The 25357-nt window shown below is 39.0% G+C and overlaps 1 protein-coding gene across 1 annotated transcript in view; it reads left to right on the top strand.

Annotated features, from left to right (window-relative positions):
• Nucleotides 1-25357, top strand: part of LOC114034411 (myosin-13) — a 71868-nt gene that overhangs the window by 28405 nt on the left and 18106 nt on the right. The window contains exons 17-27 of the mRNA XM_027850095.1: nt 1095-1212; nt 3415-3538; nt 4459-4595; nt 5160-5415; nt 6622-6864; nt 13510-13686; nt 15702-15847; nt 15950-16040; nt 18353-18742; nt 22374-22500; nt 22595-22713. Of these exons, the coding sequence (XP_027705896.1) occupies nt 1095-1212; nt 3415-3538; nt 4459-4595; nt 5160-5415; nt 6622-6864; nt 13510-13686; nt 15702-15847; nt 15950-16040; nt 18353-18742; nt 22374-22500; nt 22595-22713 (1928 nt within the window). The remainder of the gene's footprint in view (nt 1-1094; nt 1213-3414; nt 3539-4458; nt 4596-5159; nt 5416-6621; nt 6865-13509; nt 13687-15701; nt 15848-15949; nt 16041-18352; nt 18743-22373; nt 22501-22594; nt 22714-25357) is intronic.

The raw sequence follows: 25357 nt of genomic DNA, 5'->3' as shown, positions 1-25357 counted from the left end.
CAGATTTATTCTTGGTTTCCTTGATTCCTTCAGCTGGAAATGATTGTTTCTTCCTTGAAATATGCATAGCACTTACTATATTCCATTCTGTATTAAAAGTATTAGAGTAGATGAACTCTATGTTCCCTTCCAGCTCTTTCTGTGATATTGTGGTTTTCCGATTCTGTATTGTATTACATTGCATATTTGTGTATGTATTGTATTCTCTCCATCACACCCTCCATCCCCCACCAGACTATAAGAATCATGGGGGGCAAGAACCAATTTTTTTTAATCTTCCCAGAACCTAAGATAGTAATTTTGCACATAACTGGTGCTTAATTGATGGTAATTAAATGAGCTAGACAGGAGACCTTGCTATTATCTGTATCACTATCATTTTATCATTGGAGATCTGTACTGGACAGATATATGGACATAGGGGAATGAGTAAGGAAATCTCATTTCTAATCTCTGGCTATGTGAATTTTCATAGTCATTTCACCTCTCTTGGTTTTCTCATTTGCAAAAGTAGAATCATTTATAATAATAATGAGGAGGAGAAGGAGGAGGAGGAGGAGGAGTATAAAGTTCTTTTTTATAGCTCTAAGAAAACTTATGTTATGGTTCTACCTAGACCCTCTCCCACTCCAAATTCAACTCCTTCGGGATATTGAATTCATGATGATAACTTTCAACTATTACCTAAGTGGACAAAACTTAAGAATTCATCTGATCCAAACCCCAATCCTGCTCAAACTCTTCTATTTTGCGGAGCTTCATAATGGCAAAACTGAGAAAACTCTAATCTTGTTATTCAGATAGCATTAAGACATCTTTCACAAGAACTGAACCAGCAGAGTTTTGCAATCTGAATTTGAGTGACTCAACCTGAGAGGTAGATGTCCATTTTCCCAACCTACTTAATGGAAGAAAGAAAATATCACTTACTCTGGAATTTCCTCTCCAGCCTCTACTTTCCCTATTCCCATGCTCATGTGTTCCCTTTCTGCTTCCTCAAGTAAATGTTGAGCAACCTAAAGAATTGCCTACTGACACATCCTTCTCCCGGGTACTTCACAAAATAAGTCCCTTAATTATTCCTGTTTTCTCAGGTGAGATGGACCATTACTTGGTCATGCATCAGCTGCGCTGTAACGGGGTGTTGGAGGGCATTCGGATTTGCAGGAAAGGATTCCCCAGCAGGATCCTCTATGCAGACTTCAAACAAAGGTATTCAGCCTTATTCCTTGATCTTATGACTTTTCTAAATTCAAACAGACTTTCCCTTTTACAATCTCTAGAAATATTTCTTAGGCACGGAGTTGAATGAAGATTCAAAGACTGCTCCTATTTTCTTCAATTGATTTTTGATATGCATACATTGATCCGCCTGAATCTAATGGCTCAGGATCAGGCTATGCAGGCCCTCAGAAATAGCAGTTCCCAGAGGACAGGACACTCTGACGTGGCTCTGATCTCAGATATCTCTCAACCCAAAACATTGCACCTTAAGTTCTGATGCTGCCCAGGTCCCATGAGACACAGCTCAGGAGATTAAAAGCAGCTGTGTAGCCAAGATAATGCTCACCTATACATGACTCTTCCTGACTACCTCACTTTGTCTTTGTGAAGAAATCAATTTGTAAACCATAAAAAATTGCATAAACATGAACCGTTATTATTACATAGGTACTGGGAACATACAACATTAGAAAGATAATTATAATATAAGTCATATGAAAAGCAAGAAAACAACATGATTATATCAATAGATGAAAATAGTCTTTGACAAAGTACTGCACTTATTTATGAAAAAATACTTAAATAGCATAGGTAAAAAAAGGCTCTTTCTATGATAAAAGTATATGTCTAAAACCAAAAGCTAGCATCATTTATAATGGACAAATACTAGACAGTTTTCTAATAAACAGAACTATATTGTAATGCTGCCCTCTTCTCTCCACTATTATCTGGCATAGTTTTAAATGTGCTAGAACTAGAACAATAAGAAAAGAGAAAAAAATTAAATATATTACTACTGGCAGAAAGAGGAGGTAAAACTAAACTTATTTGCAAGATTGGAATGATGTTTTACTTAGAAAACTCCAGAAAGTCAGCAAACAAACTAATTTAAAGGATTAATGGCTCCTGGAATGCAAGGATACAAACCATAGCTATTATTTTTACATAGCAAAATAAAAATGAAGAAACGTTGATATAAAGGGAAAATTCATTTTAAAAAACTATAAAATGCATAAAATATCTGGAATTCAATTTACCAAAATAATCAATACTCATATAAAGAAAGTTGTAAAATATTTTACAGAAATAAAACAGGGCTTAAATAACAGGGGGTTTTTTCATTGCTCATGGTTGAGCTATTTCACATAGTAGAAATGATGATACTACCCAAATTAACTTATAGATTTAGTGGCATGCCAATCAAATGACCAAGAGGTTACTTTATAGTAGGCAAAATAATAACAAATTTCATTGGGAGGAAAAAAGTCTAGAATCTCAGTGAAACAGTAAGAATAATGAGGAGGGAAGTACACTTCTAGATCCCAAACTATATTGTAAAGCAGTAATAATAAAAATCACTTTTGTATGGGCAGAAGAGAAGGAGAAAAGTAAGTCAATGGAACAGATTGGATGAGTAAGAATCAGCAACAATAGAACTCAAAAGCCGGTGTTCAATTAGCCCAAGAACATAAACTACTAGGGGAAAGAGAAGAACTAGACAAAACTGGTAATTATTTAATTAACCAATTAATACAATTGTTTAACAATAATTAGCATCAATAACAATAGTCATGGTAGAAATAATAATAAACCTTGCATTTTATAGCACTTTTAACATTTTTCAAGCATTTTCACTATTATCTCAATTTGGTTGAAGAAAATGAGATCCAGAGAAACTAAGAGACTTTCTCTAGGCTACTTAAATTAGTTAACAGCAAGGCCAGGACTGACTATCATCTGGGTATCTTGATTTCTCATTTTCTCAGTACCTAGGATGTGGCCACTGAGTTCCCACTCCCAGTCTGGTAGTTTTCCCATGTAGCCGATGGAATTGGTTTTGATAAAAACCTTAGGAATTGATGCAACTTACCAGACTTCAAAATACAGATAGATGGCCCTGTGGTACAGAGAATGTCCAATGTCTACTACTTACCAAGACAAATAGATATTTTTCAAAGATCAATTTTTTTGTCCCCTCTTAAACTACTATCCATGAGCACACATTTAAAAAGTTCCTCTGGCTTCTTATGAAAAGCCAACCTGGTGGAAAACCCTAAGACCTGAACAAAAAGTTGCATTTGCACAAAACATTGAGCCAACAGAACTGTCTCAGAGCTATTGTGGTTACAATCAAATTATGACCTTGTACTCCTCCTTTCTAGGACTGACTTGTGGCTTCTTTCCTTGCAGGTACAGGATCCTCAATGCCAGTGCTGTTCCTGAAGGGCAATTTATTGACAGCAAGAATGCCTCTGAAAAGCTTCTTTCCTCCATTGATGTGGATCATGAACAATATAGATTTGGTCACACCAAGGTTAGAACCACTACTACCTCTTCAGTACTACTGAAAAGAGTTGTAATACAACACTTTAGAAGACTGTATGTTTATTTGATTCAAATATGCTTGTGTGAGTCTTCCAGGGTGCCACTACTGGAAAAGACAGTTTGTGCCCTTTGTTCAGTCTAGGTAAAGGGAACTACCTTTATAGCCTGCAGCCCACCCATAGTATGTAGCAGTAAAAAAAGAATACTGACTCTAGTTAGAAGACCTAGGGGCAAACACTGTCTCTAATGTTTATTACCTGTATAACCATGGGCAATCTTAACCTTTCTGGACTTCAGTTTACTCATCAAATACTATTTGAACTAGGGGGCCTATGAGGTCCCTTTTAGCTCTAAATATATTATCCTGTGTAAGGGACATTGGCAAAGGAAGAAACTAGAAACTATATTCAAGGACATAGTTAAGCCACATAGGAAAGGCACAGTAATTTTCAGGTATGAGTGCCAGAAAAAAAATATATGAATAAAAAAAAGTAAGAAGTCAAAGAGAAGTGAGCTGCATGAGTAGTGACACTTTGGAAGAAGCTGGGCATCAGACAATGAGCTGCTATGCCCTTGGAGAATCAAAGGAGCTCCCTAGGAGCGGTTCAACCTGAACCAGAGCTAGGCCTTAGGAAACCAATGAAAATGAATTCCTACCTCAGGGACAGAGGGGTAAATGAGGGAAAGAAAAGAAGACAGGGGTTGTTGAAAGGAGTGGTGTAGATGAGCAAAGTAATGGAGTTCTCTAATCAAAATGCACCAAAGAATTGGGAAACATGGCAGAGAGGGGAATTAAGTCAGTACATGCTTGAAAGTACATTGTTAGCTCGCATCACAAAAGCAAAAACAGAACCCTGTGATTGGCAACATGACGAGAAACAGCTTTTATTTCTTACCTCAAACTTACAGGTGTTTTTCAAAGCTGGTCTCCTGGGGTGGTTGGAAGAGATGAGAGATGAGAAGTTAGTGAGTCTCATTACCCATACCCAAGCTTTGTGCAGAGGTTACCTAATGCGAGTGGAACTAAAGAAGATGTCAGCAAGGAGGTAAAGGGGTCCCTTTTCCCTCTCTAATGATGAGCCCATTCTTCTCACTTGAAAAAAAAAATTTCTTCTTAGTAAATGATTTGTCACCATTTGCTTTGGGCCTTAAAAGTTGGTGCCTCAAGGCATTAATTGCTTTATAGCCCAGGTGTTTATTCTTAATATTAGCATTGACTCTCTCTCTCTCTCTCTCTCTCTCTCTCTCTCTCTCTCCCTCCTCTTCTTCTTTCTCCTCCTCCTCCTCCTTTGTCTCCCTCTCCCCCTCTCTCCCTCTACCTCTCCCTTTCCCTCTCTGTCTTTCCTTCCTTTTAAAATCTGGCCAGAGTAGCTCCCTGGGTCCGTAACTTTGGCTATGTCCAGTAAGCACTTATTCTGTTCAAGGCATTTTACAAGATTTAAGGATATAAAGATGAAATAAGATACAATTCCAGTACTGCAGGAATCTATAGCCCTCCCACATATCCTACAAGGGTACAAGGCAATTGAGAGGGCAATGTCATTCTTGGGCCAAATGGATTCAACAAGCATCGCTCAGTTCCATTAAACTCTGTCCTAATTAATTTACAGAGATTCTATCTTTTGCATCCAATACAACATTCGAGCATTCATGAATGTCAAGCACTGGCCCTGGATGAATCTGTTCTTCAAAATCAAACCCCTTCTCAAGAGTGCAGAAGCTGAGAAGGAGATGGCCACCATGAAGCAAGACTTTGAGAAAGCCAAGGAAGATTTGGCCAGATCTGAAGCTAAAAGGAAAGAGCTAGAGGAGAAAATGGTCACCTTGCTGCAGGAAAAGAATGATCTTCAGCTTCAGGTCCAGTCTGTAAGTAGCTTCTGAAGGAAGAGAGGAAAGAGGGAAGGATAGGAAAGAGAAGTATCACATTACCAGCAATGGCCACCCCCGCAGAGTTGAGGGTTATCTTGAAATGTTTGTAGGAAGTGAAATAAATGGGACAGGGAATACCTGAGGTCTAAATGCTGCTGTAATAAAGAGGTCTAATTACAGCTGAAGGTGAATTTTATCCCCGGCCGCCTCCTCTGAAAATAGAGACACCATATGCTAGGTTTTGTATTATGAGCAGCGATTACTTCTATCAAAGATACCATGGTGCCACCTAGTGGCCATATGGTATAATGGCATCTTGGAACCTCCTGCTAAAATCCAATTAAAGCTCTCCCTTGCTATAAAAGTTAATTTCTTTTCTCTTAAATCCATTTTCCCATGGCTAGCCATTATGAAGATATGTTCTGAGAGGGGCAAAACAGCCTCCTGAATGTAATTAAATCACTTAATAATGCAACAGCCCTTTCAAAATGTTTAGAGGAAATGAGATAACTTTTCTGATAAAACATTAGCAATAATTAGCAATGTTCCTTAAGAGAATTTGTGTTTTCCTGAATTCCTTAAGTTTGCCTGGCTTATTTTAGTTGCTCCAAACACACAAGCAAGCTATCTGCTCCCTATTGCCAGGATTGATTTCTCCCTCATCTGATGTAACTGTCATCCTATTTTTTTTGTTTTTCACAGTCTAACTTGTATAAATAAGTTATTTGTGTGCATGTCTTATTTCCTCTACTAGACTGTGAGCTGCAAGAGATCAGGGATCATGTCTTATCACTCTGTGCATCTTTCCTACAGCATTTAGCATAATATATTGCATGTTGTGAGCACTCAACAACTGATTGTTGAGTTAATTGATTAATTTTAGCATTTATTTTTTAATTTAATAATTTACTACTATATGCCAAGTGTTGTGCTAGGTGCAGGGCAGATAATGACAAAAAATGAAATAATTCTGGCCCTAAAGTAGCTTTACATTCTATTCAATGAATGAAAGTACCTAGAATTGCCCCTGCTATATTACTGAGGCATCAGTTTTGAGATCATACTTAAGTGCTGTTCTCTTATACCATGCCTGTATCATGCCCTACCTTATCCTGGCTATCAGATCTTAAGCTTTTAGAGAAAAAGATAAACAATGCCTTCGGTGGCATTGGAATTGAGATGACCATGGAAATTTTCTTCCAGGAAACTGAAAATCTGATGAATGCAGAAGAAAGGTGTGAGGGGCTAATTAAGAGCAAGATTCAACTGGAAGCTAAAATTAAAGAACTAAGTGAGAGACTGGAGGAAGAAGAAGACACAAATTCTGAATTAGTTGCCAAGAAAAGGAAATTGGAAGATGAATGTTTATCACTCAAGAAAGACATTGATGACCTAGAACTGACCCTGACTAAAGTAGAAAAAGAAAAGCATGCAACTGAGAATAAGGTGGAACCATCATGCTAGGAAAAACCTCTCCTCATGAGACACTTCCTGGTAGTCATATGGCGGGGAAGGAGTTGAAACTGGAAGTACATTTGTTTCAGTCACAGAGGTATAGGGAAAAGAGTAGAAGGAGCAACTGGAGTTCCCAAAGGCCCATTTGTTACTCATCTTTTGCTCTGGGATGTAATTCCATCCCAGAAGTGTAACTCCACTTCTGGCATTGAAACAGGAAATAGTGATATGGCAACCACACCAGAATTTTACTTGAGACAAAGAACATTCAACATACTACTATCACTAGCTATAACCTGGTATTTAAAAAAAAAGTGATTGTTCACTTAATTATGTAAAATTGCAAAGAAAGGAAGGAAAAAAAAGCAATTATTAAGCACCTATTATGTGTTGGCACTGTGCTAAGGGCATTACAAATATCTCATTTGGTCCTTACAATAACCCTGGAAGGTAGTGCTATTATTATCCTCATTTTACTGATAAGGAAATTGAGGCAGACAGAAGTTAAGTGATTTGCCCAGGGTCACACATCTCGTAACTGTATAAGATCAGGTTTGAACTCAGGTTTTCCTGACTCCGGGACCGATGCTCATTCAGTCACCTACTGTGCTACTTAACTGTCTATATAATGGGAAAATTGAAAAGTAGATGGAGAGAGTTAATTGTGGAACCAAAAACCAATGAAGAATTATTCATTGTAAGTCCATGTTGAAATGCTGAAAATACAGTTTTATTTTTTCACTTTGAGTAAACTCAAGAGAAGTATCGCGGCATAATGCCGAAAGAATACAGGACTTGGAGCCCACAGGACTTAGGTTCAAGTCAGTTCAACTCTCTAGGCCTCAGTTTTCTTATCTGTCATATTGCTGAGAGGAGGTAAGGTAGACTACGTAGCTTCCAAGCTTCCTTCCAGCTCTAAAATATGATCAATATGTGTGGATAACAAAGCACGTTTATTTAACTCTATCAGTCTTACAAAACACTTTCCTCATAATCCAGTGAGGGATGTAGACAAAGTGATGTCCCCTTGTAGAGCTCCCTCTGGGCTTACTTCTCTCACCCCCATCCTGTACTTGAACTGGTGAGTTGGGTCCCCAAAAGGGACGCAGCTACTCTCCCTCAGGCTTCTAGGGCTAACTCTGAGTCTGGGTTTTTAGTACTGTCCTTCCCTTACCCCAACATCAAACACACACTTTTGTGCTCCTTGTTAATAACAAGAACAATGAGTATAAAACATTCCCCTAAACTGGGCACAAACCCTTCCTTGGCACAACCATGTAAAGTCCCCTGGGGGCCCAGTGGTACCTCACAATTCCTGGCACTGGAAATCCTTTTCTCTCTTTGTGGATTCCACCCCTTGGGTGCAGCTCCCCACTAGGCAGAAGCCCAGCTGGAACCAGGGGTCCAGGCCTCTGTTTGAGTCCATAGCCAACACTTCTAGAGGCATCACACTCCCTCAAGCTGTTTATACTCAAATGACCATCACACGGTGTTGTCCACTTTCCCTTGCTGTCTTTCTACTCCTATTCCAGATTCTGCCATGGACCCCCATAACGTACCACTGCAATCCCGCTCTTGCTCCTCTGGTGGATGGATGTTGCCCTTGATGCTCTAGACCACATCTCTGCAACAGTTGCAACTGAAACCATTCTTGTAGATGCCTTAGGGACTGCAGGAAATTCAGCAAGAGACATGAAGGCAAGTGCAGATTTACCTAGTAAAGTCTCCTAGCCCTAGTATTCACATGGCCATGACCATGGAGGTAGGGAAGAAGGACCCTTCCTAGTATCATTCTACTCTGGAGGTAGGAAAGGACCTTTCCTTTTGCTACTGCTAACTGGTCACCTGCGGGCATCTGGAGAGCTGTGCCTAAGAGAGGCCTCAGCAGTTGGAGGTCACTTCTTTGACTGTCTCTACAATTCCACAGTCATCAAATAATCAAGGAACTCACAGTGATAACCCTGAGCAACAATTAGACTCACCCCAAGCCAATTAGAAGCAAGTAGAGAATATCTGTGTGTGCTCTAAGAACTGCCACTAAGCCTGCTCAGGCATCCCATTACACTCTTCTCTAGTTAAACATTTTCTTTCTTTGGCAAATTGAGTGATTTCTTTGCAGATTTTGTCCATATCCTCAATTCTGAAGTTTTCTAAGGTCCCTGGTAGTCTCAGGCATTGACTTTTCATCTGTTCCACCAGTGCCATGCACAAAAGAGATTCAAAACAGTCAATGTGACACAGATCATAGAGTTGAAGAGTTAGAGGGAATCTCTAACCGATACATGAAAGTAACTGTCATATCATCCCTAATAAGCCTCTGCTTGAACACTATCATGTAGGGATAACCACTGCCTCTTGAGGCTAGTCATTCCTCTTCTGGACAGCTGATTGTTAAGTTTTTCCTGACATCAAACTTAAATTGGATTCTTTGCACCTCCCACTCACTGCTCCTCTTCTGCCCTCTGGGGCCAAAAAAAAGAACAAATCTAACTCTTTCTCTAAAAAACAGATTTTCAAAAATTGGAAGACAGCTACCATGTCTCCCCTGAGTCCTCTTTTCTCCAGGCTAAACATGCTGTTCCTTCAACAGATGATCACGTCTTAAACTCAAAGCCCTTCACCATTCTGGTTGCCTTCCCTTCAGCTTATCATATAAGACCCTCTTGAACACAATTCTCCGGATAAGGACAAAGTACAGTGGGATTATCACATCCTTGTTCATGAAAACTCTGCCCTCCTAATGTAGTTCAATTATATTAGCCCATTATGTTAGGGTTTGTTGGCTTCCACATCATACTGCTAACCTGAACCAGGTTGGAGCTAGGGCACATATAGCAATGGAATTCCTGTGATCTTAGGCTACAGTCTGTCTGCCTCCTGAGTCACTGATGAGAGAAGGAGGAGTAGATGGAATTCTCATTAGTCACCAGAAGTGAGTAAGCTGTTAACCATTTTGATAAACCTTGGTAGATATTCTATTATGTCTTAGACACTAGTCCCAGAAAGATAATTGCTGTCATCATATCAACTAATGCCTATCTCAGTACCACACAGAGGTGCATCATCAACAACTATTCTCCTTTTCTTCCTCTGCCCCTTATTGGCGTATCTTTCACCTGACAGCTTCTGTATCTCTATTACAATATTCTTGAGAGTAATAGCAATTTCTTCCTCCTTAGAGCATCCAGATCTCTCCACTGCAGGAAGAGCCTCAACTTATTTTTTCAAGCTCTAATTGTATAACTGTCCTTTTCCTTCCTTTCTCCTCTGTGTAATGCCCCAAAGTGTTCTAGATGAAAATTCCTCTGGGTCCCTGCAGACCCCTGTGAATCAACTTCAATATATTGGCATCTGGAACAATACAACATGGCTTGAAATATCCATCAGTACATAATAGAACCAGGATAATTGCCCAGGCAATCACCTTAAAGCCTGATGCACAAGATATATATGTATGTATATGTGTGTATGTATATAGAGATATATACATAGATATATACATTGTGCTTTGACTATTACATGCAGTAGGCATAACAATGCAAAGCATCGTCTCTTAGGCTATATTAATGACTACAAGTCAAAATTACATGTAGAATACATTACAAATACATCTTACAGGAGCACATGCACGTCCAGAAAACAAAAGCAAATATGCATAACAGCAAACAACCATAAAGCAATCATGGGAATAAGCCTACAAGATAACAAATTAGAAAAACAATGTGTACATAGCTAGTAGCAAACTGAGCAAAGTTAAACTACTGTAGCTACAATAGGCAAAATAACAACATAAATCAAATGGGTATAATATGAAAATAATAAAATAGAAGCGTACTTAGACATTTAGATATTAACTCATGTACGTTAATACAACATAGATCAGTACATAAGCATCCAAACAAAGTTATCTCAAAAGAATTGATCTGACTCATAAAGGGAACACACCAGACTGTGCGATCACAGCCTAAAGCAACAGAGCAATGTTAATTTTTCCCTAGTGGATCCCTGTGAACTAGGGTGTTCAAAACCTGAGAGGATCTGGGAGGAATATCTCTAATGGGACCCTTCAAATGGGAAGTACCACAGCAATGTCTTGGCTGAGCCGTCCCAGGTAGCACGCCCTCTGGATTCACTGGGGGAGGAAAGAGTTCCCTTCCCTACCAGTCCAAAGTCATGGTGATGCCAGAGAGGTTGCTCACATGGCCTTAGGGCCATGGCAATCCCACACCTGTGGCAACTAGAGCTGGGAGACAACTAGGAGATCCTGAGAAGCCCTCACTCTGGCTACCTTTGCCTCTCTCGCTGTATTTCCTTTACTTTAGCAGATCAGAAATGGTGGCAGCATTTAATGAAGCAGTTGTAGTTGGGGCCAGAGCCAAAGGAGTCTGTCAGAAAGGGCAGCAGCCATTAGAGCAGCAGTGGCCAATGGCACTATCTGCACTGGGAATGGAGGGAAACCGAGGAAAAATGGACAAAGAGCATCAGTTGCTAAAGAGAAGACAACTTCAGAAAAACCGTCTTCAAGAAGTGCCAGCTTGGATTCAACCAAGGCATGAACACTTGGGGCCCAGCTGGGCCACCTGTGCAGCAGGGAGCAACACCTCAGAGGAATTTGGTGAGGGCTCCACAAAGGGAGAAAAGGAGTTCCAGTGCCAGGAGTTGTGAGATATCCCTCAGCCAGTGTTGTGCGGGTAATGTTTAACTGTCTCTCCGCCCCCCCCCCCCAAATGCATGTACAATACACTTAAATTTAATCTGCTTTATTAACATAATTTCTCCATCACTTTCTTTTCTTTTTTTTTTGGAGGCAATCTGGGTTAAGTGACTTGCCCAGTGTCACACAGCTACTAAATGTTTAAGGCCAGATTTAAATTGAGGTCCTCCTGACTCCAGGACCAATGCTCTATCCACTGTGCCACCTAGCTGCCCCTCTCCATCACTTTCTTAAGTCAACAAAACAATCCAAGCCCTCATGAGTACTGTTTGCTGGCTTCCAAGGTAAAAATATTCATAATGAAAATTGGCTCTCTCCAGATGGTTTGAGCTGCTGCCAGCATACTCCACCAGTTGTTCTTTACATGTGCACTCTTCCACCTTTGTGCCTTTAAGTTTGAACCTACTCTCACCAGGCAGATGCATGTGCAAGGGGAGAGTGTGCCCTCAATTTGAGGGAAATGTTTTATATCCACCTTTCTTGTTATACCTTCTCAGTAAACGCCTTTTCTAAAACTCAATGGATTGTGACTGGCTAATAATGGGCAGCTAGGTGGTACAGTGGATAGAGCACTGGACTTGAAATTAGGAAGACTCATCTTCATGAATTCAAATCCAACAACAGATACATACTGGTTGTGTGACCCTGGGCAAGTCACATAACCCTATTTGCCTCAATTCCTCAACCATAAAATGGACTGGAGAAGGAAATAATAAACCACTCCAAAATCTTTGCCAAGAAAACCCCAAAGGGGGTCACAAAGAATCTGACAAGACTCAACATGACTCAACCACAACAAATTATTAATGGTGAGCACACATTTTGGGGGGGAGGAGCTTAGGAGGAAACCAGAAACCTAACCCCTCAGGGTTACTCCTAGAAACTTAACCTACCAGTTCAAGTACAGATTGGGAATGGGCAGAGGGATTGCTAAACCCTTTTTATAATGGAGAAACTGAGGCTTTCTAGTAAGTATTAAATTGGTGACTTGAACCCAGCTCTTACGACTTCCAAACTAGTACACTTTTACAACAATGGTAAATTGAAGTGATGATTGTTAACTATATATAACAGTTCATTATAGAATTCTCTTAAAAAGTAGACTTTTCTAATGTATTAAAATACAAATACATTTGCCAAAATTCCATTTACATTCAATTTCTGCCTTGTAAAATAAGGGGTGAGGGGTGAGGTAATTAACCAAATATGTCTAAGTTCCCTTCCATCTGTAATATTCTATGATTCTAAACATTTAAGGAAGTATCTTTTGCGTAAAATGAGTTATCACGTCATAGTGTTATGTCACTAGTAATTTGCTATTAGTATATCTGATTGAGTGGTACATAACATATTGAGTAGTCATACCCAAAAGCAATGTTAAGCTAAAGTAAATAAAATTTCTCTTCAGTGCCATCTCTATCCTCTTTCCAGCCTTTTACTGTACTGCTGACCTTTCCTTCTTTCCTCCCTCTCCATTCTCATGCCAAGTACTCTCAGCAAAAGCAAGGACCCCATCATCATACCTACCTGAGGAAGCACCCCATGCTCCTTAGATTTTTCTCTTTTCTCCTTCCCTCTTTATTTACCCCTACTCAAAATGTACCTATCCCATGTTCTTTTCACTCAAGGATCTGACTTCTAATAAATCTGTGTTAATGTTAGTAGATATTAACACCCACTTTTTAAGGAATAGTTAGTATCTAAAGATGGGTTTCTGAAGATACAAAGTCTTTGCTCAAAAAGAGTAAATCTATTGGTGGAAAGTTCAAGTACCATGCTGGTAGAAGAGTATTAAAAAAAAGATGAAATTCAAATCCAGGAGAATAGTGAGGGGTAACAGAGAGGTAACAGAGTTTCAAGGTTTCAGTGGAAGCATCTATTTGAATTGTTCCTTTCTTTAAAGTATGTTGAATTTCTTCTAGGTGAAGAATCTTTCTGAAGAGATGACAGCTCTAGAAGCAAATATTTCCAAACTGAACAAAGAAAAGAAATCTCTCCAGGATGCCCATCAGCAAACCCTAGATGATTTACAGGCTGAAGAAGATAAAGTCAACAGTCTGATCAAAATGAAAGTTAAACTTGAGCTGCAAGTAGATGATGTAAGGATATTTAGAATTGTAGTTAAATATTCAGTGGGCATATGTTGCTGAATGGAAATTATAGTACCATCATCCCACATTTGTAAATGCTAAAGATTCAATTTTCAGGTGGAAAAGTTCCAATCCAATCTTTACCTTTCTTTTATGTGGCAATGAAAAAAAATTGTTTTTCAGCACTGTTGTTGAGTAATTTACTCACTTACACTGTATTGGTAAGGGGTGCCCAAATTTACTGAATGTTGTGGTTATACACCCCAACATTTTCTTCAACTTGCTTGAGACCAGACTAGGTAAATATCAATTGGAAAGGGAACCACTCTGGTTAAATTCACAGCCCATATCCCCTAGAGTGAAGAGTATGTACATTAACACTTTATCATTGTTGTTCAGTGGATTCTAACTCTTCATGACCTCATGGACCATGTTACACCAATACTATCCATGGGTTTTTGTTTTGTTTTGTTTTGTTTTTAGCAAAGATACTGGAGTGGTTTGCCATTTCCTTTGCTAGCTCATTTTACAGATGAGGAAACTGAGGCAAACAAGGTTAAGTGACTTGCCCAGGGTCACACAGCTAGTAAGCATCTGAGGCTGGATTTGAACTCAGGTCTTCCTGACACTAGGCCTAGTGCTTTATCCACTGAGTCACCTAGCTATATTAACACTTTAGTCTTCTTCAGTGCCAGTCCTCAGTTCTCTCTTAAGAACTTTGGAATTGATTCTGTGACATGGGAGACACTGGCACAGGCATAGTGTGCCCACATCAGAGAAGGTGCTGTCCTCTACAAACAAAGCAGAATTGAAACAGCTCAAAGGAAATGCAGGGTGTACAGATTTAGAGAATCCACCCCAAATGTTCACACAGACTATTTGTGCCCAACCTGTGGTAGAGTATTCTGAGCTCATATTAGTCTGACCAGCCACAGTCAGACGCCCTGTAACTTGACTCTAGTGATGTCATTTTGGTCCTCTTCAAGGATGAAGGACAACAACCAACCAACTCAGTGCCATAATGTGTGTATATGATGTGTGTCTATAAATGTAAGAGAGAGGTGGGTGTGACATCTAGCCTTCCCTGTACATAGCTGTAGGGATGCCACAAAGTAGCATTCATTTCCTTTTTTTTCCCTGAGGCAATCAGGCTTAAGTGAACTGCCCAGGGTCACACAGCTAGTAAGTGTCAAGTGTCTGAGGCCAGATTTGGGCCAGAGCTCTATCCACTGTGCCACCTAGCTGCCCCTAGCATTCATTTCTTAATTGACTAACCTACAGGAAGTAGAGGAAAGGGGGAAGGGAGGGGAAGCCACAGCGTCTCTAGTTGTCCTGATCTATGTCTTGCCACTGGACCCAGAGGAAAGAATGACTTTGCACATCCCTGCCTCACTTAAATCCAATCCACTGCAAGTCATGACATCACCTCCTCAAAGTCATAGTTCTCTTCAAGAATGAAGGACAAACAACAACAACCTATAAGGAATATGCATGCTCTGGGTACAGGCCAGAAAGAATCAAAGAATCTTAAGATTTAGAACTGGAAGAAGTCACTGATTTAACATTTCAAGCTGAAAGGGATCTTTAGAAATCACTAATTCAGTCCCTCCACTTCACTGGGTTGAAGGAGGAAATGGATTGGAAGCAGAAGGTCTGGGCAGGTTCATTCCCTGCCTGACCAAGGAGGGCTGCAGCCAACATTCATTATGAGATATAAGAGTATTTACACAAAAACTGACTTCCAACTACCACTCGAAGGACATGATGTTATTTTCTAGTAGAAAGCACTGGATTTTGAGTTCAAAGGATCTTCATTTGACTCCTGGCTGTGCTACAGAATAGCTCTCTGCCCTTGTGCAAGCCAATAAAATTCTCTAGGTTTTCTTATCTGCAGTAAGGAGTGGGTTGAACAAGATGATTTCTAAAGTTCCTTCCAACTCTAAATCTTATTATCCTATAATCCTATAAAATGGACTAGTTTATGTCCCCTGGCTCATACTGAACTTAATCTCTTTTCTTTCTAGCTTGAGGGTTCTTTGGACCAGGAAAAAAAGCTTCGAGCAGAACTAGAAAGAATGAAGAGGAAGCTTGAGGGGGATGTGAAGGTCTCCCAGGAATCTATTATGGACTTAGAAAATGACAAACAACAAAATGAGGAAAAAATGAAGAAGTATGAAGTTGACCTTTTCATTTTGTATCTTTGAAATTAAGTCTGAAAGCCAAATTCAATTTTCAAAGTCTGGCATCTGATATGCTTTTGAATTTTTGCTAGGAAAGAATTTGAAATCAGTCAGTTACAAAGTAGAATTGAAGATGAGCAGGTACAGAGTTTGCATTTACAGAAGAAGATTAAGGAGTTACAGGTAAAATTTTTTAAAACTCTTCTTACTAAAAAAAAAAAAACCCAAAAAACAAAAAAACTTTCCCCTATTCCCTTTCTTTTCTCACATTTATCCTTCCTTTATCCCAGTATCCATCTTCCTTCACATTAGAGGTAGAGAAATTACCCTCTCCTCTACTCTGTGCTGTTTGCCTTCCCACTCTTCTTTCCCCTGACCACTGGTACCTCCCCATACCTCAATAAGCCAAAAGCTCAGCAAACTTGGGAACCCTCCAGTTCTATCTTAACAATAGCCTGCTGGACATTTCCACCAAGCATCTAATTTGTGTCAGGAGTTAGGCACTTGGCATACAAAAAGAAAGAAAAAGAGAAAGAGAGAGAGAGAGGGAAGGAGGGAGGGAGGGAGGGAGGAAGGAAGGAAGGAAGAAAAAGAAAGAAAGAAAGAAAGAAAGAAAGAGAGAGAGAGAAAGAAAGAAAGAAAGAAAGAAAGAAAGAAAGAAAGAAAGAAAGAAAGAAAGAAAGAAAGAAAGAAAGAAAGAAAGAAAGAAAGAAAGAAAGAAAGAAAGAAAGAAAGGAAGAAAGGAAGGAAGGAAGGAAGGAAGGAAGGAAGGAAGGAAGGAAGGAAGGAAGGAAGGAAGGAAGGAAGGAAGGAAGAAAGAAAGAAACAATCCCACATTCTTTCAAGGATGCAGTTTGTAAATTAACTAAAATATATACAAAGTAAATACAAAATAATTTCTGGGGTAGGCACTAAAAGCTAGTGGAATTAGGAAAAGCCTTATGTAGGAAGCATAAATTAAGTTGAATTTTGAAGGAGGCTAAGAATTCTAATGGGTAGAGGTAAATAGGAAATGCCAATGTGAAGAAATGAATGAATGAATGAAACATTTATTAAACACTATGTGCAAAGCACTGTTCTCAGCACTGGGGATGCAAATAGAGAAGTAAGACAATCCTTGCATTCAATGAGCTCACATTCTAAGGGAAAAAAGCACATACGGAAAGTTTCAGCTGCAAGTCAGATAGAAAGGTCCCATGATCCTTAGTCTCACTTCTTCCAGGGAGCATATTAAGAAAGATACTGGATTTGGAGTCAGGAAGATCTGAGTTCAAACCCTGCCTCACACACTTACTAGTTATGTGACCCTGGACAAGTCACTTAACTGTTATCAGCCCTAGTTTCCTCATCAGTAAAACAGGGATTGTAATAGCACCTGCCTGACAGGGTTGTTGTGAGGATCAAATGAGATAATATGAAGAGTTTTTCAAAAATTAAAGTGATATATAAATGCTGGCTAGCCATAGTTATAGTAGTAGTAGTATTTTTCTCTCTCCAATCTATTCTCCATATAGCTCTCATATTAATATTCTGAAAACACCAATCAGATCATGTTGTTCCCTTACTTTAAAGTGTTGTTGTTCATTCGTTTTAGTTGTGTCTGACTCTTCATGACCTTATTTGGGGTTTTCTTGGCAAAGATACTACAGTGGTTTGCCATTTCCTTCTCTAGCTCATTTTACAAATGAGGAAACTGAGGCAAATATGTCCAAAGTCACATAACTAGTAAGTGTTTGAAGCCTGATTTGAACTTAGCAAGACTCTACAAGCCCTTTATTTACTGCTCCCTCTGGAATAAAATACAAACTTCTCTGTCATTTAATGCCATTCTTACAGCTTCCCTGTGTCCCTTGCTCACTCTTTCCAGTCTGACTGGTCCATTAGGTGCTCTCTATAAGCAACATCTGCCCTCCTGATATTGTGTCTTTACATAGTTTCTGTGTCTTTGCAAAAGTGGTCTTCTATGTTTGGATTGCACCCCCTCCCCATCTTCATCCCTTAGAATCTCTAGGTTCCTCCAAAGAATAGCTCAGATGCTACTTCCTAAACAAGGCCTTTATTGACACTCCTCAGTCCATTCTCATTCTCTCTTGAAATTGTTTTGTATAATTTTGTATATATTTCATATTTATTTTTGCACGTTTTATTTCCCCACTAGAATGTAAGCTCACTGATTTATGCCTCATGTTACACAGTACCTTGCACATAGTAGGAGTTCAATAATTGAGGAAGGAGTCCCAGTATATTGGGAAGAATATGGACTCTGGAGTCAGAGAAATGGAGAGATCTGCATTCACATCCTGCCTCCGACATTTATTGCCAGCATGACCTTGGGCAAGTCACTTATTCTCTTTAAGCCTTAGTTTCTTCACCTGTAAAACAAGAAAGTGGATTACTAGTCTCCGAGATCCCTTCTCTCTGTAGAGCTAGAATCCCATGAAACATTGTAAAATGTTATAAATGTTTGTTGACTTGAATGTCATTGAGTATTTTAGGCTCGTATAGAAGAAGTGGAGGAGGAAATCGAGGCTGAGCATGCACTTCGGGGAAGGATTGAGAGGCAGCGGTCGGATCTCTCCAGGGAACTTGAGGAGATCAGCGAGCGCCTGGAGCAAGCTGGTGGGGCGACTTCAGCTCAGGTGGAGCTGAACAAGAAGCGAGAGACCGAATTCCAGAAGCTGCGCAGGGACTTTGAAGAGGCCACCCTGCAACATGAGGCTACCGTAGCTGCCCTCCGCAAGAAGCACGCTGATAGCGTAGCAGAGCTCCAGGAACAAATCGACAATCTGCAGAGGGTCAAGCAGAAACTGGAGAAGGAGAAGAGTGAACTGAAGATGGAGGTTGACGACCTTGCCAGCAATGTAGAAAGTGTCTCCAAGTCTAAGGTAGATTCACAGGTTTTAGAAAATTCTTGGGCAGCTAGGCGGCGCAGTGGATAGAGCCTTGGCCCTGGAGTCAGGGGAAAATGCGGACCCGATACTTACTAGCAGTGTGACCCTGGGCCAATCACTTAACCCCAATTGCTTCATATTAAAAAAAAGAAAAAGAAAGAAAATTCTACAATTCTGTAACTCTATCTATAGCTGCTATCTATCAGCTAGAATGTATGTAACTCTTATTCAGGTTTATAAAACACCTTACTGTTAGAGAGACAGACAGACTTATAAAACATTTCACTGTTAAAACACTTTAGTGTTCTTATTTGTTCCTTACAACAGCCCTGAAAGGTAGGTATTTTAATTGTATAAATGAGGAAACTAAGGCAGACTTGTCCAAGTTCACACAATCTGAGGCAGGATTCGAACATGGGTCTTCTTGACTCCAAGTCCGTCAGCTGTTAGTCCAGCACCTGTTAGACATGTCCACTAAGATGTCCCACTGTCCTATGACAAGTTCTAAATGGAACTCATCTTGCTGCCACACCCACTCACCATCCCACCCTTCCAACTGGCCTGCTTTTGTCAGCAGAACACTGAGTCACTCAGAATTGTGAGAATCTTTTAAGTGAATTGAAATTCGCTGCAGCAGCCTACTTTTCTCAGTGCTGTGAATCAGTCCTTGGTCCAAGTCCCAGTATAGCAGAAAGACTATGAAGAGCTTCCCGTCTGAGGTAGGCTTTGCCTTAGTTTCAGGGTCTCCTACTAAGTCATGTATCATACATATCTATGCTTGCCTGACTCCTTTCTAGACTCACTGCTTTATGTACATATCTGGCTTCTATGAACTCCCTGTCTCTTAGCAGCTTTCTTGGTCTCAACTCATTATTCCATACCAATCTCTGAATTCTATGTGGATCTGATATACTTCCTGGTTACTAACTGTCTCCTGGATGTGCTTATGACTTACTTTCATATATCTGCTTTTGGCTCTGCAACCCATTGCTACTTACAACCTACATTCAGGTGAGGTCACTATCCTCCAACCTGTGTGGCAAGCACAAATGCATAAATAAAAAATACCATAGACAATGATGGCGGCAAAATAATTTACCCACCATACAAATAGTGTTTTGAACAGTGCCTTTAGATTTGTACATTTGTTTTTCCTTATCACAACAGCCTTATGAGGTAGGCATTACAAGTCTTAGTTATTATCCCCACTGCGTTGATGAGGGAATAATCTCCAAGAGGTTAAGTGAACTGACCAAGGTCACCCAAATAGAAAGGGTCAGGGCCAGAATTTGGACCCATATATCTTCTGATTCCAAGTCCAGCGTATTTTCTGTGAGTGGAAGGGTAGCCTGGTATGGTGAAAAGATCCCTGGTCCTAGAAGACATGAGTTCAAATCCTGACTTACTAGTTATATCATCATGGGTCAAATCATTTAAATTCTCTGTAACTTAATTTCCTCATCTGTAAAAAGGGAATGATGATAATACACTTTTCTGATGTATATGATACAACACATCCTACTTTACAATACAGAAAAGCAGTGTCTTTCCCTCTTGAAAGAAGGAAAAGAAACTATAGTTTTGACAACCTTGACCCAAAGAAGAGATATGAAGAAGTAACTCCCTTCTTTGTAGAGGTGAAAGACCAAGTGTCATTCTTGGTTCATGTGCTCTTTAGTTTCATGGAGCTGAATTTTTTTCTTTCTGTTCTTTGCAGTAAGCAATAGTTCTCTGGAGAAGGGTGAGGGAGAATATGTTGAGAAATTAAGTTGAGGTAAAAACAAAAGATGTGAATTTTTTAAGAAAAAAGAGAGTTCACAAGTATTCGTCTTTGCATACTTTAAATAGTAATATAAATTTTTTTTTAATTTTTAAAGAGGCAATCAGAGTTAGGTCACATAGCTAGTAAGTATCTGAGGTCACATTTAAACTCAAGTCCTTCTGACTGTAGGCCCAGTGCTCTATTCATGGCACCATCTAGCTACAATGTAAATACTTTTTAAAAGAAAATCTGTGGGGGGGCCAACTAGATGGCGCAGTGGATAGAGCACCAGCCCTGGAGTCAGGAGGACCTGAGTTCAAATCCAACCTCAGACGCTTGACACTAGCTGTGTGACCCTGGGCAAGTCACTTAACTCCATTGTCTAGCCAAAAAAAAAGGAAATCTGTGGTTGTTTTATGTTTTTTGCATGTATCTTTCTGTGTTTTGTGTCTCTCTTTGCCATCTCTTTTCTTTCATTCTCTTTCCTTCTTTTCTCTCTCTTGCTGTATTTTTCTCTTCTCATACCTTTAACTGGAAAGAATATAGAACTGAAAAGAAACATGGCACAGTTGGTTGAGAGCAGGCCTTGGAGTTGGAAAGACCTGGGTTCAAGTCCCACCAATACCACATACCTGCTATGTGATCCTTAGCAAGTTATTTATTCTCTCAATTCCTTGAGCAACTCTGGGACTGTAAATATCAGCTATAAATTTCCACTGCCAATCTGCAGGAGTACAAAAGGTTTCCTTGTAGAAAGTTTCCTATACCAGTGAAATCATAGGCCTAGACCAAAAAAGAAAATAGAACTAGTATATATGTAGTAAGGTGTAATTGAAAGACTACCAAACTTGAAGTCAGAAGATAGACTCAAATCTAAGCTCTGACACTTACTAGCTAGATAACTACAGGAAAATCACTTAATCTCTGGTCTCAGTTTTCCCATCTGTAAAATGGTGATAATAATACACAAACTACCTACTTTGTAAACCAAAAAAAAATGCTATAGAAATATGAGTTAATCTATAGGGTGTCCCCAAAGTCTTAGTACAGCTTAAGCTTTAATAGCTTAAAGCTATTTTTTTAAAAAGCTATTAAAGCTTAAAACTGCACTAAGACTTTTGGGACACTGTATCATCTGCAAAATGAGCTGGAGAAGGAAATGACAAACCATTCTAGTATCTTTGCAAAGAAAATCTCAAATAGGGTCATGAAAAGTCAGACAGGACTAATTGACTAAACAACAACAAAATATTTCTGAATAGCGTTTCATGCTCTTTTTTCTTAATTTTAAAAACCAAGTGGAACTCTAGCTTAAAAGATGTGGGGTAAGTTAATTCAGGTATGATCATAGGTTTGTTTCCCTGGGATACAGGCCCTCAGTAGAAAAGGGTTGTCTTATATTTTTAAACTATTTTATGTGAGTCTATCTTCTCTTCCTCAATGAGAGAAAATAAGCTCCTTAAAGACAGGATTCTTTTAAATGACATAGTAGCTGTCAATTTGTTAAAAATATTTTTTAATCTGTGATTTCACTGGTACACAGATACCTGGTGAGGAGATTTTCCTCTACCAGTGTAGTTTGATTCAGCTATTCTGGTTGAAAGCTGCCTGGAGCACTGGGAGATGAAGTGATTTCCCTGGGTTATACAGTAAATATATGTGTGAAGCTGAGTTGGGGACCAAATCTTCCTGACTCTGAGATCAGGTTTCCATCTTCTCTGCAATACTGCCTCTCAATAAACATGTGGGCTAATGTGTTGATGAATGATGGAATTGAAATATTGATTTGTCAGGGGAAGGGGAGAGGTTCCACAATACGTGAATTCAATTTTTTTTAACCCTACATGCTCTCATTTTTAAAAGTACAACATAGAAAAAATGTACCGGACCCTTGAAGACCAGTTCAGTGAAATCAGTGCAAAGGATGACCAACACACACAGTTGATCCATGAACTGAATATGCAGAAAGCACAGATGCAGACCCAAAATGGTGAGGATGGGACAGGGATTAATGGCAAAACATGGGCCAATGGGGAGAAGTGATGTTTGATGACAGAGAGGGTCTGCCCATATCTGTGTTCCAGGTGAGCTGAACCATCAACTGGAAGAGAAGGAGTCTCTGGTTTCACAGCTGACAAAAGGCAAACAGGTAATAACCCATCAACTGGAGGAACTGAAGAGACAACTAGAAGAAGAAACCAAGGTCAGAGCCAATTTTTTTTCTAATACTAATGTGAACCTGATGTCTGAGTTAAAACACTCCAGTGCTGTTCTTCAAGTTTCCCTCAGCCAGAAAGCCTTTCACAGATTCTAATATTCAAGGCCTTCCATCACATAGGATCTTTCTTCCCCTAATCACTCTGCAGACCTATCAAACCTATCCACTGTAGCCAGATCCAAATTACTGTCAGACCTATACATTATTACTTGTCCCTATGTTTATTCATACTGCCCCTCTGACTTAGAATCCTCTCCTGCTACTTCCTTGAAGACAGATTGATTTTTCCCTTTGTCCAGTAAACTTACTACAGGGCACAGAGTAGGTACTTTAAAAAAAGGTTGATGTGTAGCTCTACTTAAGATAGAAAAACAGAGGTCACTTGGATGACAGAAAAATAACTTTCAAGAGGGGACGCATAAGTAGTTGAGAAAAGATTTTCTCCCTTCCTGTGAACAATTTTTAAAGAACATCTTGGTGTAGAACTGATCCTAGATTCTCAAAGGCAGTGTCAGTGAGGTATCAGCTCTGGAAGGTCCTCTAACCTGGAAAGGCTTTCTTCATGAATGTGTCTAAAGATGAACTATACATCTATTATTTGAGGACCAGCCTGGCTAACATTCAAGTTTCACATCATCAGACCTGCTTCACAGTGATGATATTTTTTCAATCACAATAAGTTATAGACAGAGGATGATCTTCATTGATAGAAGGAATGGTCATACCAATGAAGTTATAGGTCCTTGAAGTATTGAGTTATAAGGAAGGACATAAAAATAGTAAGACTAGAGGAAACCCCCCATGGTCAATCTAGCCTGTAATTCTCTCTGGCAATGGGACTTTTCATTCAGTCTAAGTGAGAATGAGTGGAACATGACCCTTAATGGCTCTGTTACACAAGCATTTTCCCAACCCATGGAGAGTTAGAAAGTGGAATTACCAGTGCTATATAAAGTATTTAGAAAAATAGGTGAAGAAGGAGTCCTACCAAATTCTTTTTATGACACAAATATGGTGCTGATACCCAAACCAGGAAGAGCTAAAACAGAGAAAGAAAACTACAGACCAATTTCCCTAATGAATATTGATGCAAAAAATTTAAGTAAAATACCATCAAGGAGATTACAGCAATATATCACTAGTATCATACACTATGACCAGGTAGGTTTTATACCAGGAATTCAGGGCTGGTTCAATATTAGGAGAACTATCAGCGTAATTGACCATATCAATAACAAAACCAACAAAAATCATATGATCATCTCAATAGATGCAGAAAAAGTTTTTGACAAAACACAGTATCTATTCCTATTAAAAATGCTAGACATTGTACAAAGTAACAGCTACATTGTGTGATGACTGACTTTGATAGACTTAGATCTTCTCAGCAATACAAGGATCTAAGACAACTCCAAAAGACTCATGATGGAAAATGCTATCCACATACAGAGAAAGAACTATGGAGTTTGAATGCAGATGGAAGCAGTATTTGCGCTCTTTTTTTGTTTTGTTTTGTTTCTTCTTTCTTGTGGCTCCTCCCATTCGTTCTAATTCTTTTTTATAATATGACTAATGGTTTTGAAAATAATGTTTAATAAGAATGCATATGTAGAGCCTATATCAGATTGTACACCATCTTGGGAAGGGGGAAGGGGAGGGAGAGGGAGAAAATTTAAAACTCAAAAGCTTATGGAAGTGAATGTAGGAAACTAAAAATAAATTAATTATTTTTTTTAATTTAAAAACGCTAAAGAGCATAAGAATAAATGGAGTTTTCCTTAAAATGATAAATAGTATCTATATAAAACCATCAGCAAGCATTATCTGTAATGGGGATAAGCTAGAAGCCTTCCCATTAAGATCAAGGGTGAAGCAGGGATGCTTATTATCACCACTATTAATAAATAATATAGTAGAAATTTTAGTATAGTGATAAGAGAATAAAAAGATATTGAAGGAATTAGAATAACAATGAGGAAACAAAACTATCATTCTTTGCAGATGATATGATAATATACTCAGAGAATCCTAGAGAATCAACTAAAAAACCAGTTGAAATAATTAACAACTTAAGCAAAGTTGCAGGATATGAAATAAATTTACATAAATCATTAGCATTTCTATATATAACCAACAAAGCCCAGTAGCAAAGATAGAAAGAGAAATTCCATTTTAAATAACTGTAGACAATATAAAATACTTGGGAGTCTACTTGCCAAGACAAACCCAGGAACTATATGAACACAATTACAAAACACTTCTCACACAAATAATGCCAGATCTAAACAATTGGAAAAATATCAATTGCTCATGGATAGGCTGAGCCAATAAAAATGACAATTCTACCCAAATTAATTTAATTATTCAATGCTGTGCCAGCCCAATTACCAAAAAATTATTTTATAGAGCTAGAAAAAAATAACAAAATTCATCTGGAAGAACAAAAGGTCAGGAATATCAAGGGAAATAATGGGAAAAAATGTAAAGGAAGATGGACTAGTCATCTATACCAGATCTCAAACTATATTATAAAGTGGTAACCATCAAAACAATCTGGTACTTGCTAAGAAATAATATGGTGAATCAGTGTAATAGATTAGGTACACAAGACACAGTAGTAAAAGACCAT

This window comes from Vombatus ursinus, unplaced genomic scaffold, assembly GCF_900497805.2.
Source record: "Vombatus ursinus unplaced genomic scaffold, bare-nosed wombat genome assembly UNPS02008996.1, whole genome shotgun sequence".
NCBI lineage: Eukaryota > Metazoa > Chordata > Mammalia > Diprotodontia > Vombatidae > Vombatus > Vombatus ursinus.
This window is presented reverse-complemented; position numbering and strand designations above follow the sequence as displayed.